The following is a 16,934-nucleotide window of genomic DNA, read 5'->3' on the forward strand; positions in this document are numbered from 1 at the left end:
ATCTGGAAGCACCCTTGGACTCATCCAAAAGATCCACACACAGCGAACTGCATGGTGCTCTTTATTTACCTTGCAGGTGGCAGAGCTGGGTCGATCCCTGTAGGGATTTGAACCCGTGGTTCCAAGAAGTCTACGTATGCCAGACCCTGATGCTTAGAGCTTAGAGCCTCTGTGGCTGACAGAAAAGACAGTGAGGGTGGAAACTTTTACACACGGGTTCAGGAGGAGAGGCAGGAGTGCCACATGTCCATCTACTCAGGAAACTGAGCAAGCCCTCGCCTCCCCTGCCCCACTCCACTTCCAGCCTACAGAACACACTAGCCAGCAGTGGCCAGGCCCCTCACCTCCTGCGTGACGGCATCGGAGGAGGAAAGCATGCGTCGGCGCTTCACGGGGGACTTCTGCTGAGATTCCACAAATGCACGGTACGTCATCAGCTGCAGCTCATAGTCCTGACAATGCAAAAATGGAAATATGGGAGTTTCAGTTCACAAACCCCACATTTAGTACTGCCACATAAAGCGGAAAATGAAAAACAGAATCCCAAAGCAAATTGAGCAGGCGTGTATACGAGAGATTCCTTGGGATGAAGGGCATTCTTGAAAAAGAAGTAATAAATAAGCTAAAGATGCCACACAATGCCCTTGTTCACATGTAACGCAAAGCCACACCATGGCTTAGCATGAATGAGGAAACATGAGGCCTCCCACAGAGATCGCAGTGGCTTTGAGACTTCATGTTTGTTTTGCTGCTGTGCTATGCTGAGCTAAGCTGTGATTTGGCTTAACGTGTCATCTGAAACCAGGCTACTCTCCGGACAAACCATAAGTTGTAAACCATAGGATAAACGTTAGTTAAAGTTCTAGGTTTGTCTGCGGAGAGCTAAACCACAAGCCTAGGTTCAGACAACATGCTAAGCCAAACCATGGCTTAGCTCAATGCAGCACAGCAGCAAAACAACCACAGAGGAACACAGGACCTGTGTTCTCCCCCCACCCAGGAGTCCACCTGCTAAATTATGATTCGGCTTAGCATTACATGTGAACTAGGCCAATGTGTTCTCTCTGTATACCTATTATTATTATTATTATTATTATTATTACTACATTTTCCATTTTTCTGTTCACACATCTTGTTTTCCCCGCATACAATATTTCTGTACAGACTTCCCAACTTAGCATTCCATGGCATTCATAATAAACCTAAATTTGCTGCATCTCCATTTATTTATCCACCCTACTTTTATCCCTTCTAGACCATTGTTGTAGTTGACTGCTGTTCATATGCCGTATTGGCCCGAATATAAGCCGCACCTGCAAATAAGCCACACCTTTAAAATTCGGTGTTTGAGTTCCAAAACATTCAGAAACCAAAGCGCGGCTTCTGATTGGGAGCAGGAAGCTCCTGTACCCAATCAGAAGCCACGGAAGCCCTGTCGGACGTCTGGCTTCCAAAAATAGTTTGCAAACTGGAACACTCACTTCTAGGTTTGCGGCGTTCGGAAGCCAACTAAGCTGTTCGAAAACCAAGGAACGGCTGTACTTGTAAACTGATTTTAGCATCATTTTTTTTAATACTCCCCAAAGCTTTCCATTCACTCTTTGTCTGTTTATGCCCAGATTCCTTATTTTGGCTGTCATATTTGCAAGTTCTGCATATTATGTCAATTTTTAACAACTTAAGTTGTAGATTCAAACAGAAAAGAAAAGAAAAAGAAAATGGTGGTTTTGAAAAGGTTTTTGATCATATCCTCCCAGAGCTCATGGGATAACTTTAAAGAACCCACATATCTCTTGTGGTTCGGTCATTTGCATTTCAGATAACCATCTAAATCTGCCTTTGCTAATCTGGTGCTCTCCAGATACAACTCCCATCAGACTCAGTCAGAACAGCCATCGTATTACCTTGACAGCAGCTGAGTACTGCTGAGATAGTTTCTGACACTGGTCCAGTTTGGCTTGATTTGCCTCTATTTCAGCAAACAGCGCCTTAAATGCAAGAGAAAAGCAATGTTAAAATCATGGTGACAAACTGGAAGGTTTATCTGCCCTCTAAGAAGGTTTGTTCTCTCTGTGTTCTCTTTCCTACAGATTCACATCACACCGCCCACACACTTCACTTAATTACTGAGTTAATGATTCCAACAAGAACATCCCTACAGTTATCAGTCTGTCACTGAGCTAGGGACACCCCCACCTTCCTAATTTACAGTTCTTTTCCTTCAAAAAGACGTAAGAGACAACCAGTTGGATCAGGTCAAAGATCCATCTAGTCGAGCATAGTCTTTCTGAGATGTATTTGGGAAACCAGCAAGCAGGACCCAAATGCAACAGCTGTCTTCCCACACAGGTTCCCAGAAACTGGTATTCAAAGGGATAGCTCAGTTAGTAGAGCATGAGACTCTTAATCCCAGGGTTGTGGGTTCGTGTCCCCCTCTTGGACGAAAGATACCTGCATTCCAGGGGGTTAGATTAGATGATACTTGTAGTCCCTTCCAATTCTATGATTCTATTACTAGCAGCTACTAATAATCTATTTATTAACTGCTTTGTTCTCCATGAATCCTAAAGCTTATGAATTTTAACTATGGCTTTGCATTACGCACAAACCCAGCGCCCTTCCTTAAGCATGGTTTGCTTGGTCACTCCACCCTCAGATGCTACAAAGACATGAGGCAAGAGCATCTGGAAAGCAAAACAAACTCTGGAGAAACAAGCCATGATTTGTTTGATCATCGGTAGAATAACTTGTTGTTAACCTGTGATTTGTTAAGCCGACCATGGCTTAAGCAACAGTGGCTTTGTCTGGACCTTACCATTTGCTGGCTGAGTTGCTCTGAAAGGACCCTGCTCTCCTCCGCTTGTCCAGGTTTCATCAGTTCCTGCTGCGTTGTGGTCTCCTCAATCCACTGGATCAGTGCCCCATGACAGTTCCGGTAATCACTCAGTACTTCCTCAATACTCTCCAGCTCTGATCGGCTGTCAAGAGATGAAGAGGAGGAAGAGAAAAGGTGAGTGAGATAAAACTACGAACCTGAAGTTGCATGAACAATATTGCTTTGATGTAAGAACAGTTTTGCTGTGTATGGCACTTTCTAAACTAAAAAAGAAAAGAGGATTAGGTTCTGCCCTGTAGAGGCTTGCAATATGGGATGGTTTATGACTTGGAATGATGGAATCCTGCAAGATTTGGCATTTACAACTTTTAGATGAGCGCTAAAACAACCTATAATTCCAGTGGCAAATCCATGTTGGGTAACTAATCTTTACCAAGAGCCATATTTTGATCTGGTGACAGCAGCAACACTGGCATCTACCCTCACTCCCTGAAAGACTCTTTAACCCCTTCCTGCCTTGCAGAAACGGCAACAAAAGCTTCTGCAGAACCTTTCTCTGTTCTCCTGTGCAAGAACTGGCTCATGTCCTTCTCAAAAGCAGTAAGATATGGGGTATGGGTAGGCATTATTTTCTCTCTTTTGTTTTAATTTTCCTTTATTTTAAATCATTTATTACCCAAGGAATCCCGGAGCAGGGTACAGAAAACAAAAAGGGAGCAGCTGGCAGTTGCAGTCTGAAACATTTGGAGGGCAACAAACAGAAACAGATTGTGGACAGAGTGGAATGTTTTGGAAAGTGGCAGAGAGATATCTCTAAGTTTGTCTGGCAGGGCAAAAAGCCCAGAATAAAATTTAAAATATTAACTGATGCAAAGGAAAGAGGGGGGTTTGCCCTGCCGGACTTAAGGTTATATTATGAAGCTGCAGCTTTCTGCTGGATGAAAGATTGGCTACTAATTGAGAACACTGATGTCCTGGATCTGGAAGGGTTTAATAATGCTTTTGGATGGCATGCTTATTTGTGGTACGACAAGGTAAAGGTTCACAAAGCCTTCAAGAACCATATTGTCAGGAAAGCAATATTTAATGTCTGGATAAAATACAAAGACTTATTAGAAAATAAGACCCCAAGGTGGTTATCACCAATGGAAGCCAAGGCTCGAAAAAGACTCAATATGGAGGCCGTATGGCCGAAGTATTGGGAAATAATAGAAAAAGTTGGAGATACGATTGAAAATAACATGGTACCAGCAACTTAGTTGAAGGATATATGAGATTAAGTGATGTTTAAGAAAAAGATGAAATCTGAAGTAATATTATGTTTAAATCAAGCTGATAAGTATTTGACAAAAATTATCTGAAGTTTGAGACATAATATTTGAGAAGTACAAAATAAGAACTGAAATAAGGTAATAAATTGCTGTTTATAACTTTATTACTGAGAACGCACGGAAGGGAGATGTGAGGAAGTCCAGTTAGTTATGAAAAAATGTGTTATGAACAGTTATGTTTTTCTTTATTCTAGGTTTATGTCTCTGTTTATTTATGTTTTTCTTTGTTTGTTATGTTTGGTGATTTTTCTTTATTTGAAATTTGCAATAAAAATATTATAAAAAAAACAAACAAACAGAAAAGTGTGGGTTAGCCTATCAGTGAGAAAGAAGTTGCCCAGAGGTGGTTCTTCTCACCGAGTCTCGATCTGTAGGCTGACCCTCTGCCAGCGATCCCAGAGTTGGCTCCCTTTCTCCTGGTAGCGCTCCAAGTCCGGACTGCGCTCCTGCTTCAGACGGTACAGCTGGTCTGTCACAACTTTAGCTCTTGCCAAATCATCTTCCAACATAGCAAAGACATTGCCTTTATCATTCACTTCACGGATCCATTGCTGCAGCATTAAAAATGGAGAAAGAGAGAGAGAAGCGCCGATTGAGAATGACTGAAATAAATAATAGGCAGGCTGCAAGAACCCATCCTCTGGGTCAGCCTTAACCAACCTGGTGACGCCCAGATGTGTTTGGACTGCAACTCCCATCAGCCCCAGCCAGCACTGCCATGTTGACTGGGACTGTGTGGAACTGTTCTGCAAAATTTCTGAAGGGCACTAGGTTCGCAGTGCTGTGAATATTTATTTATTAAGGTTTTATACTACTCTTTGTTCAATGAACTCGGGGCATATTATTATATAGCTAAAATGATAAATACATAATCATTTCAATCAACACACGTTAAAAAGAACTAAAAATACCACATCTGTCTAGAGAGTGATTACAAAGCCAAGCATATAAAAATAATAGGACACTGACTCAGTTCACACACAATGCTAAGCCAAAACAGGCAAGCTTGTGGGCCTCCGGGCAGGTGATTGTGGTCACTCTTCTCCTCCTCCAATCCTGCCACCACCATGTTGCCATAAGCTGAGCCACAGTTGGGCTTAGCATTACACCCAAACCTGAGCTCATGGTTTATGTCACTCTAGACAACCAAAATCCATAATCAAGTATTGTTCTATGACTTACCACTTGTAGTTTATCTGAGATAAACCACAAACCTGGATTCAGACGTTACATTAAGCCAAACCATGGTGAAACTCACATCAGCAAAGCAGCAGCAGCAGCAGGACCAGAAGAAGAGCCAAGCAGCTGCATTCTCCCTGGAAACTTGCACCTTTGTGCTAAACCATGGCTTCACTTAGCAGTACCTGGTCATTGAATTCACATAACTCCCAATCCAAGTCTTTCCCTTCAGGCCTTAAATTTAACTGCAGCTTATTGTTACAGGGATGGGACACCTGTGGCCCTCCAGATGTTGGTGGACTACAACTCCTCTTGATTCCCAACTGCTGACCATGCTGGCTAGGGTTAATAGGAGCTAGGTTCCAACAACATATGGAGGACCACAGGTTAGTCTCCTCTGGTAGAAAATAATGTTTGCATTGTTTGTTTCAAGCTTATGTGTTTGTAAATACCTAACTTCATTTACTGATCTTAAAAGGTATTTGCTAAAAAAAAAAAAAAGAACTATTTGGCTCAAGGAGGGTAAGTACATTTCTTCAATACACAATGGCTTCTTGTCCACCCACAGAATGGCTGGGAGATCCAAAGTACATCTGTTGAAGCAGGCAGACGCTAGAGGGCAGGAGATGCAAGATGCTGTGTTCATCAGCTTGGCACAAGCCAGACTCATTGCCAAGAGCTATCAGCATCAGCCTGAGGAGCAACATGGCCTGAAAGGCACAGCTGTTTGGTTTGCTGTTCACAATCAGGCAGCAATAAGCTGCATCAGGACAGTAAGAATTTGCAGCCACATGAGACAGGCGTCCTCCACCCGGAGGACCCAGCTGGTGGAGGGAAAAGCTTACCTGTAATGTGGCTCGGTGAGACTGAATGGCACTTAGGTCCGCAGGCACAGCCTCCTCCTGGCTCAGTTTAACCTCAAACCCTTTGACCAAAGACTCAGCTCCTTGGGTATTGCGAATGATAACGTCCACAGTCTTTAACCTATCAGATATAAAAAGGGAAACTTCACTTCCTGAAACCATGATAAGCTTTCATTTGGTGGCAAATCAGCATGCTTGTATCTGGCCAAGTGGGTAGATGTCATCGCAACCTAAGGGGCTCCCAAAATGACTGCCACTCCTGGGCTCCCTTCTTCACTGCAAGTACATACAAAATTAAGATCTGTATCGCTTGAACTCAACATAGATCTCAGAATCCTAGTGTTGCTGAACTATTCCAGTCAGAAGCACCTGGCTTTGAGAAAATGGAATCCAGTGGTCATTTCCTCTGGGAATTCTCCAAAAATTACTGGATTCTAGGGGAGTGAATAAGCCCCACTGCATGCATTCCAGGGGATTGCATAAACTACTCTTTATGTACTAGGATGCTAACAGCCAAAAGGTCTCTACATTTTACAGAGTAACCACAGCAGAGCACACACTCTGTATGTAAAAGCTTTCAGGTTCAGAGTCAATACTGAGCTAGAAGGACCAATGGTCTGTGTTGGTCTGTGTGTATGTTCCTATCATACAGCAACAACTGGTTCCCTCTCTTGGCTTGTTAATAAGACGGCTATAAGAACTCACTTGTCCAGATAGATAGTTGAGAGCCCGTAGACATGGTCCATCTTTTCCACCAGCAGGTTAAGCTCAGAACGAAGGTGTGGGGTGCTGGTTCCTGTTGGAGACTTGTGCAGGAAAATAGTGCATCTCTCAGAAAGTTGCTCCATGTCATCCTTCAAGTGAGTCAAATCTTCCTTCAACCTCTGCAGAGACCAACAGGCATTAGTGAGCAAGAGCAGAGATACTGACCTTTCATGCTACATATCTGCCTTCACAGCAATGGTCAGCAGGGGCAAGAACTAAACTGGGAGGTGTAACAAGTCAAAGAAGGGACTTTTCAGTCATACTGTACTGTCCAAAATCTGGAATATTCCCAGAAGACTATAAAACACCAACCTCCTGCTCGGCAAGCCGGAAAGTGTTTTCCTGCAGAGCGTCCCCATCCGTTCTAGTGCTGCTTGGCGTCCGGATGGTGCCCACCAGACGTTGTTCACACTCCTCCAGGTGAAGCCGAATATTCTTCAGCTCAGAGAGGTACGTCCGAGAAGCAGTCTCATCTTTGTCCTCTGTTCACACATGTACAACAAAAGCAAAATAACTGAATTCTTCCTCCAGCTGTTTCATGTGCTCAGATGTGGGTCAAATACTACTGCTGTTTGGAAGCTCAATAGAAGCTCAATGTTTTGCATGCAAAAGGCCACAGATCCAGCCCCAGTCCCCTGCATTTCCCATTAGAAAGGACCTCAGAAGATAGCAGAGTTGGGAAATAAAGGCCTTCATCTGCAAGAGACCCTGGGGGAATCACTGATGGTTACAGTGGACAGTGCAGTGTCATGAACCAAACCTTCGAATCTGCTTTACATTTGAGATCCCTGATTTTCAGGGTTATGAAATGTGTAGGGAGCCTCCACACGTACAGGAGGTGCCCTCCACTTTGCAAGGGGTACAGCTAGCCTGCTCATCCCTATAGTGCCCCTCATGGGTTTATTTTACTGTCAAGTAAAACAAATGAAGATGACTACAGCTAGGTGCAGCTGGCAAGTTAATGCGCAAGATCCAAAGAGTGACAAAATTGGAAAAACATGTTTCTTTCCTTCAAGACACATCTTGGTCAAAATAGGAGAGAGTTCCTGGGGCCAGAAAAAACATTGATTTGGTGGCCAGAGTCACCCCTGAATGAAACAGTTATTGTTCCTTCCATCTCTCACACTGCAAATATTCCCATTCATTCATTCATTCATTCATTCATTCATTTTCCGCCCTTCATCAGAAGATCTCAGGGCAGTTCACAAATAAAAATACAGGCTAGAACAAAGGTTGGCAATCTAAGGCCTGTGGGCCAGATACGGCCCACCGGGCTCGTTAATCCGGTGCGCGAACCTTGCGAACCCTGCCGCCCGCTCAGTCAGTCCCCACACTAAACCGGCGTGGTGTGGAGGCCTTGCCACACGGAGACTGACTTCTGCAACGCAGCACAGATTCTGATTGGCTGCAGGAAGCTCCTGCAGCCAATCAAAAGCTGTGGACATCTCTGGGCGCCGCTCCTTCCTTCCTGCTGAGGTGGCCGAGCGAGAAGGAAGCGGAAGCAGCGTGGAAGCTGCCTCTGCCGCCCAGGCCAGCAGCCTGGGCTCTGTGTCCCGCCGAGACAGAGGATGCTGACACTGCTGAAGACAAGGCATCGTTGGCGTGAGTGGCATCGGCGGGGTGTGTGTGTGTGTGTGTGTGTGCTTTCAGGAGGGGGTGGGTCTGGCCCCCCACAAGGTCTGAGGCACAGTGGACCGGCCCCCTCCTGAAAAAGTTTGCTGACCCCTGGGCTAGAAGCACAAAATAAATAGTTAAAACCAAGCCATAGAATATTAATCATCTAGGACAGGCTTCACCAAGCCCAGAGCTGATGGAAGGAAGGAGGCACCAGGCTGGCAAAGCTAATCTAGGCTCAGACAGCTTACCATTTTCCATTGACTGCAAAAGCTGCTGGAAGTGCTCCTTGCATGAGTCCACATCCTCCTCTAGGCGCAGCTGATCTGTTACAGAGAAGAGCTCTGAATCCCGGCTGTCCTCCAAGAAATCATCGTAGTGCACCTGCAGGCTCCTCATGGTTTGGTGGCATTCCCCTGGGGCCAGGGCCCTGAGCTGTGAGTTGCACACACACAAACACAAAGGGGACATGTTCACATTGAGGGCTAAGTGAAGATGAACAACACTTGGAGTCACAGGCCAGTACAAGCAAAGATGACAAAAATGGTAGGCATTATTTTTTGTCTCATTGCTGGCTCCAGTCAAATAAGTTTTGCAGGTGTTTGTTGCTTCAAGCTGGGAAATTCATAGAATCGTAAAATTTTAGAATTCTAGAGTTGGAAGGGACACCGAGGGTCACCTAGTCCAAACCCTTGAAATGCAGAAATCTCAGCACATGCCCCCCACATCCAATTAGAAACCATACTGGACTCTATTTACCTTTGCAAAGGTGCTAGCAATGTTATTGCCCCCTAAGAAGGACATGTGTGCCTATTGGCCAGTAACTGTAATATCACTGGAGACAAGCAACACACAAAAGACCAGCTCTGAGTAGGAGGAAACATATGTATGAAACAAATCTAAGGCACCTTCCTTGCTTTTGATTCACATGGATAAAGAGTCTTGTGGCATCTTATCACCAACAGACTTATTATGCCATCACTTTTTGTGGGCCAATACCTACTTTGGCAGGTAACACAAAGTTTCAGGTATATGGTGAAATGGGGCTTAGCCCACAAGAGTTTATGCCACAATAAAATGGTTGATCTTTACTACCCCAAAGTTGTTATTGTTTTTGAAGCAACAGAGTGGCAGAGCTACCTCATCTGCAATGTATTTGTTTGAGCTGGCTTTGGTTTTCAGTGGCCAAGGGAAGAATAGGGGTGCTATTTGTGTAATGGGGCTGTTATATGAAAAAGAAGTGGTTAGTTATCATTCTATAATCTTCTAAATTCAGGAGTTTAAGCAGGATGTTCATTTTGGTTATGCTGTGAAGTGGCACTATATTGGTGGCATATGAAAACAACTTCTTATTTTATTGGGCTGATTTTACTAAAGGAAGTCTTTGGTTGCCAAGGGGTCTTGCCCTCACCCCACTGCACATGTAATTCTTCAGTCTTGTATTACTATCCAACCTTACCTTCCCATTTCCTCCCACCACCTTCTAGCTTCCTGTCCAGCTCCACCCAATCAGGAGGCCACTTTTACGACTGGCATGCTTTAGCTGTGCACACCCTTATCTCACTGGCAAGCATCACTCTGGGGCTTGCAGTATTACCTTCTCCATATTCCAGCTTTGCACCAGAGCAATGTCTTTTCTCAAGTAGTTCCAGGAAACAAGGCTCTTCATATTTACATGGAGCTGGTGCCACAAGGCCATCACCTTCTGGTACAGCTGTTCCACCCTACAATTGGAAGGCAGTTCAAAATTGGGTGTCTGCAGCACCATGCGGGCATCAACCTTCTGAATTATGGTATATTACGCTGTATCTACTCAGGAAGGCCAGGGGGAGTAAGTCTCCGTCCCAGCATGGGTCAGCCAAAGACAGTATTGGAAATGTTGTTTTGACACGGTTTAAAGCGGCTCCTTATATCCCAAGCATATTCAAAAAGTAAATGCAACCTCTCACAAAAGGAAAGAATTGAGCAACCACTCCCCAAAAAATCCATTTCCAACATAACACTTTTAGAAGCCAGATGACAAACTTCAGACCCAGAGGCCACATGTAGCCCTCCAAGCTGGTTTTCAGGATCCCCCCCCCCCCAGAACACACCCTCCTCATCTACACCCATCGAGTATTTTTGCCTGGCTGAAATAAGTCATTGAACCTGGATGATACTTCTTGCTTGGCTGGCTGGAGGATAGAGAGGGTTGTCTGGGCATGCAAAGCAATTTGCCTACTGTAAAAAGGCAACTTTCACATTTGTTGCTTTGCCCACTTTTGCCTCCTGCCTCACCCAGGATGGGCATGTGGCCCCTGGAATGTTACCCAGAATAAATGTAGCACTCGGGCTAAAAAAGGTTCCAACTTGCCCCTACCCCTAGGCTAAAGAGCCACGGCAAAAACATAGGCACCAACTTCAAAATGTTTGATTGCCTGGGAAGTTTTCTGGCTCTGGGAGAAAGAGACAGATGCTGTACCCATCTGGTCCACAATGAGAACTAGAATCTTCAAGGGGCAAAAGGTATGATCTTAGGTTTCTGTACACTTTGCCCCAGTAGCTAGATTTTGTTCCACAAGTAGAGCTCTGTTGAAAACTATTCCTTTCCACAAAAGTTTATGTTACACATGCCAGCAGACCCAACCCCCCATCAAATTGCTGCAAACATTTTGGTTTTTTTACATGCACACACCTACAGAACCCCCAGGTCAATAGGAACCCTGGCATTGCTCAAGGAAAGAAAGATCCCTTTACCTGCTGGCCACATCAATGGCCTCTTTGTTAGGAGGGGGCACCAAGAAGCAAACAGATGGGACCATGGCCTCGTTTCCGGTAGGGCTGATCACTTTCCACTTGGTTCGCTGGGAATTGTCTTCTAGCACACACTCGTCATTCTTACAGATGGTGATCTGTGTGGTCAACAAAAGGAACACTGGTCCAGTAGATGGTCAAACTGTCACCCCTTGTCCTCCCCACACAGCTTCTCCCACAAAAGGATCCTAGGCATCATGTAGTCCAGGGGTGGCCAACGTGGTGCCCTCCAGATGTTGTGGGCTATAACTCCCATAATCCCTGGCCATTGGCCATGCCTGCAGAGCCTGATGGGAGTTGTAGTCCAAAACATATGAAGGGCACCATATTGGCTACATACAGTAAGCCCCCATCTTACGCAAGGGTTCGGTTTCCGGGTTCCATGTGTAAAGACAAAAATGCATAAAGTCAGGAACCCCTGAATCAGGTCTCCTGCAAGGTGGAGGGCTGTTTCCCAGCTTTGGGTTGGTGGCACAAGGGCTCTGGGATGCTGACAGAGCCCTTATGCCATTTCCCCAAAGCCAGGTAAGCCTGCAAACACAGTTTTGCACAGGTGGGAGGGAGTATGAATAAATGGAGAGTGGGTTTCCTCTACGCTCCCTCTATCCATCCATCTATCTATCTATCTATCTATCATCTCTCTATCGATCGATCTATCGATCTATCGATCTATCTATCTATCTATCTATCTATCTATCTATCTATCATTTCCCCCACCCCCACCCATGCAAAGACTTGCAAGTGGACTTACTATACTCCAACCTCATTCTGCAGCTAAAACACTCTCAGCAGAAGCTTCTCCAACATTTCTTCACTATCTCAGAGGATGGAGATGCCAAAGACTCTCTAGTTAGTTTCTTACAGTGGTGAAATAGGGCACCTGAAATAATTTTTTGCTCAACTGAAGTTAAGTGTTCTTGACTTGGGTCTTCTTACAAATGCTAAATCCAAATCTAAGTGACCCCACCTCTTCACCACAACCCTGGCATCCATGCTCCAAGAACTGACTCTCACCCTGTCTTCCATGCACAAACAGCAATATTACTTGGCCTTTGTACAACATCTTTTAATGTTGAAAGCATTCCATGCGTACATCGCATTCAGATACCAACGTTAAGAAACTCATATTTTCTTCATGGTTTCTAACAAGCTATAATTTCCCATGTTGTTTAAGTCTGGTTTGGTACCCTAGTTTCGTTAACTAGCCCTCATTACAGGAAAACAAAGTTTAGTATAAGCTTCAACTGTAAGCTTAAAACTGCAAACCTGGAGTTCACCACTGTTTGTTCTGATAAAGCTATACCAGTATGTTCTCAAATTCAGCCAAATTGTCACAGTAATCCTTATGTCAAACACTGCAATGTATCATCATCATCATCATCGCTTTGCCTATGTATTATCTTATACCATACTATCTCAAGGCCATCACTGAACACTGGCTTTGAAACCTGAGAGGTTTATAAATTCAAAGGAGGAGAGCCTGGATTTAAACTCGCGGATGTCTGATTTAGAGAATAAACAGAACACTCAGAATCCAAAGGAAGTTTCACGTCAGCTGTTATCAGCTCACCTCAATTTGGCGATAATCACAGATGGCCTTCACAGAGATGGTGTTCTGCAAAACATGGTCAGGGTTTCGTGGCTTCAGCTGCACAATGCTTTTGGACCTACCCACCAAGCTGGCAACGGAACTCTTGGACTGGATCAGCTGCTCTTTTTCATCCTGTCAAAATGAGAAAGGCAAGAAGGATGGATGGAACAGAAGGGCAAGGACAGGCAGGAGAAGAATGGCCAGAAACCTCATGCCCACACTGCCCTCTGAGGAGCTAGCATTTGGTCAATGGAAGTTTGGGTTTTAGAGGGCAAGTATAGGTAGGGTTGTATGTGTGTCCATGTCTTCATGTGCGCACACACACTCATTTGCAACTTCTCCATGCAGAAGTGGGAGTAGGGCAGGGAGTACAGAGACAATCCATATTTAATACTATTCCAGGCAAGAGGACCAATTATCTCCAAGTCCTCCCTGCCCACTCACCCCCTGCCACACCGAAAGTTGCATGCAGAGTTAAAACATTACTACTAGGTTCAAAATTCAGAATTATCTGCAAAGCAGTGAACAGTGCAACAAGGCCCAAACCCACCATTTTTCACTGGGAAAAAGAAGGAAAAACTACCTGGATTTTTGTAAAAAGGTGAAATAAAAGAAGGCATGAGAACTGTGTGAAAAAGATTGTTCAGGTAGTTTCAATGTATGTATTTAAGCAATTTTAAACCTGATATAGAAAAAAGAAAGCTGGGGAAATGATGTGGGGAGAGAGAGAGAGAGAGAGAGAGAGAGAGAGAGAGAGAGAGAGAAAGAAAGAAAGAAAGAAAGAAAGAAAGAAAGAAAGAAAAGGTTTAAAACAAGCTACCTTCTCCTGTCCCGGGGAGCATGGTTGGAAGAAATACAACTTTAACTCATTTATTCTGATAAAGGAAGCGTCTCACACATGGGCCAAAGCTTTCCCTTTTGACTGCCTGTAAAGAATCTTTGCTGCCTCCCACGGACTCTCATGGTCTACATACAACTGAAGCAGTCCCATGTTTTTAGTCTGTCAGAACCATTGCAAGACAGGCTCCACCTTGTGCTGATGCATCTCCCTTGGCTCAAGGAACCCATCTTCTTTTGGAACTGCAGTAAGATTAGCAGGTCTACGATGCAGCAGTCCGTCCTAAAGCTCCCATCAGCCCCAGCAAGCACAACATTCCGAGGGATTTGCAGAGTTAAACACATCTCAGGGAGGATGTTTTCAGCATCCTCCCCACAGCAGGTTTCATGTGCACCTTCTCACAGCTCTTAGCTGTGATTCCTGAATTGTAGGCAGTTGGACTAGATGAGCCTTTGGGTTCCTTCCAGCTCTACAATTCTGTTTCATCCTGCACATGCACTGCCTTCTGTCTCCCAGCACTCTTTGTCTTGCACCCCCTTTTCCTCCTTTCCTACTCTCTCAATGCCTTTGGCCATAATGTTACTTAACGACAAACGGTCATACCCTTTCCATTCATTGAGCTGCCCCACTCTTGCCAAAGACCCTATGCCAAGACCTTTGTCAGCAAAGCCTGCACTGCACTGAACAGTCCTAACACTTCACATTGCCTGCTCCTCTTGTTCAAAGGTCATGGTGGCCAAATGCTTCTGCCTACTTCCCCAGTTGAAGTCAACCATCAAACACTGATATTTTGAGTTAGATGGACAGGGACTACAGCAGAACTATTTCCCATACAACTGCTTGCTCACGATGGCTGTATTTTACCTAGTTCCAGACAGTGGTGAAGACACATGAACGCTGAGGGCTGCTGCCAGTCAAAGGAGGTAACACTGGACTAGATGGACCAACGGGTTGACTCAGTGTAAGGTGGAAGAGGCTACAGCTCAGAGATAGAGCACATGCTTTGCAGGAACAAATTCTCATTGCCCGAAACTCTGGTGAACGACTGCCATTTGTGGTAGACAATCAGTGGCAAAAGCCACCATCATGTGCTCATAGCAGCAGCAGGAGGAGTTAGCAAAATGAAAATAAATAGCATGCTAGAGGTCACACTCAAGTAAGCATTTCATAGTGGGGAGTGGAACTGAAACACAAGGATAGTTAAACAATGCAGTTCAGGGAACATTTGAGAGGAAAATAGGCAGACTTTGAAAAGACGTGCACATTTTTTTTTACTTTTTAAAATAAAGCACAGAGAAGGAAGCAATGCAGAGATGCAATGTAAGCAAAATTACTGGGGGGAAACTTGAGGATTCTTGGATGCCACTGAGAGGGTTAGATCATCACAACAAATTGATGTATGTCAGACACTAAAGGATCTAATGGCTTCTTGATGGTACAAGCTGTTTGAGAGGCTGCCTTGGAAAGTGTGGACTCTTATTGTTAGAGATTATAATGCAGAGAATGGATGACCCGCTATCAGGGGTGCTGCAGCAGATGATCTCCTGCATCAGCAGGGACTGGATTCATTTACCTTTGTGGTCTCTTGCAACTATGATTCTGGTATAATGTGCCAAAATCTGTATGACCTTGAGATCTGCCCAAAGAGCACCCACCATGGAATCCTGGAGCAGGTCCTCCAGGCGTGTCAGGCTGGTGTTGCAGTCACAAGAATACTTCCGTTTGATGGTATCTTGGAGGTTCTTCAAGTATGTCTCTGAATCACGGGCATCACTGAAGAACTGCAAAAGCACAAAAACGTTTCCCCTTTGTCAAAATACCAGCCAGAGGTTTCTTATTGCATGTTTTATGAAAGAGCAGAATTTACCTGAAAAACTGAAAAGAAAGCATCCATTCAACTTGCTCAAAGGCATTTTCATCATGAAAAAGGAAGGCCAGTAACCAGAGAAAACAGCCTCCTTTGGGTTATTTGATTAGAGACATACCAGTATGGCTCATTTTGGACCTGTTTTCTAAAGAATGGAACATGATCAAGATAATTAACAAGTCTTGATCCTGATCCAATTCTGAGAAAACAAGCCCAAGATAAGTTATATTGATGCCTCTCTAATAAAGTAACTAAAAGGAGGACGTTTTCTCTAGTTGCTTGGCTTGGCCAGGAATTTGCACAGTCTGCAACCTCCATGCTGCTACCAAATCACACAAGCCAAGAGCTGATTTACTCTTCTACTAGCAAAGCTTGAGATGGGTTGATTGTATGTTTTTGTATTGTTATATTTGATCCTACTCTGAAGTATGTTTAGCCTGGGAAGGAGGAAACTGAGAGGAGATCCGATAGCCATCTTCAAATATCTAAAGGGTTGTCACATGGAAGGGGGAAAATGCTTGTTTTCTCCTGCTCTGGAGGGTAGGACTCGAATAAGTGGCTTCAAATTACAAGAAGGGAGATTCTGACTAAACATAAAGAAAAAATTTCTGACAGTAAGAGCTGTTTGACAGTGGAACAGACTCCCATGAGAGGTGGTAGACTCTCCTTTCTTGGAGGTTTCTAAGCAGAGGTTGGATGACCATCTGTCATGGATGCTTTAGCTGATATTCCTGCATTGCAGGGGGTTGGACTACATGTTGGGTCCCTTCCAACTCTAAGATTCTACTATCACTTGCGATGAATAGCAGGATATAAACCTTTTAACAAATAAATAAGACAAGAGAAGAAATATGGTGGGAGCAGTAGCAGTGAGGGAAAATAAGCAAGAAATGTTCTCACTACTAGTTAGGCAGGGGTGGGGTTCTGTACTGCTCGGCGGCAGCAGCGTTTGAGTGTCTTCTGACTCATGGTGTGTCAATATCTATCCTACAGTTACTCAAACATTTCCTCCTCTGAGAAAGAAGCTTAAGTTATGCTGTCTCACTCTTGGGGAACTTAAGCATTCCTTTAAAATTCTGGTGGGTGCAGGGTTTTGACCTTACCTTAGCATTACAAGGTCATTCAGGAGGTATGTGTGTTTTTCATTCTAGTAAACATTCCTCCAGCACTCTGCAGCCTCCCTGGCTGTCCATACTTGCAGAATTGAAAAAAAAAACCCCATGGGAGGAGCTAATGCTATGGTGTCCTTTTCCTGGG

At 44.4% G+C, this 16,934-nt stretch overlaps 1 protein-coding gene across 10 annotated transcripts in view; it reads right to left on the reverse strand.

The window, feature by feature from the left end:
• Positions 1 to 16,934, reverse strand: part of MACF1 (microtubule actin crosslinking factor 1) — a 203,976-nt gene that overhangs the window by 129,205 nt on the left and 57,837 nt on the right. For all 10 annotated transcript variants that reach the window (XM_081203849.1, XM_081203847.1, XM_081203846.1 and 7 more), the window contains 12 exons: positions 15,466 to 15,591; positions 12,952 to 13,104; positions 11,325 to 11,479; positions 10,186 to 10,312; positions 8,840 to 9,023; positions 7,287 to 7,456; positions 6,915 to 7,093; positions 6,192 to 6,330; positions 4,525 to 4,718; positions 2,816 to 2,978; positions 1,905 to 1,988; positions 345 to 452 (listed from right to left, as the gene is read on the reverse strand). In XM_081203849.1, coding sequence (XP_081059975.1) covers positions 345 to 452; positions 1,905 to 1,988; positions 2,816 to 2,978; positions 4,525 to 4,718; positions 6,192 to 6,330; positions 6,915 to 7,093; positions 7,287 to 7,456; positions 8,840 to 9,023; positions 10,186 to 10,312; positions 11,325 to 11,479; positions 12,952 to 13,104; positions 15,466 to 15,591 — 1,782 coding nt within the window. The remainder of the gene's footprint in view (positions 1 to 344; positions 453 to 1,904; positions 1,989 to 2,815; positions 2,979 to 4,524; positions 4,719 to 6,191; positions 6,331 to 6,914; positions 7,094 to 7,286; positions 7,457 to 8,839; positions 9,024 to 10,185; positions 10,313 to 11,324; positions 11,480 to 12,951; positions 13,105 to 15,465; positions 15,592 to 16,934) is intronic.

The sequence above is a fragment of the Podarcis bocagei genome (assembly GCF_964188305.1).
Source record: "Podarcis bocagei genome assembly, chromosome: 7".
Lineage (NCBI taxonomy): Eukaryota > Metazoa > Chordata > Lepidosauria > Squamata > Lacertidae > Podarcis > Podarcis bocagei.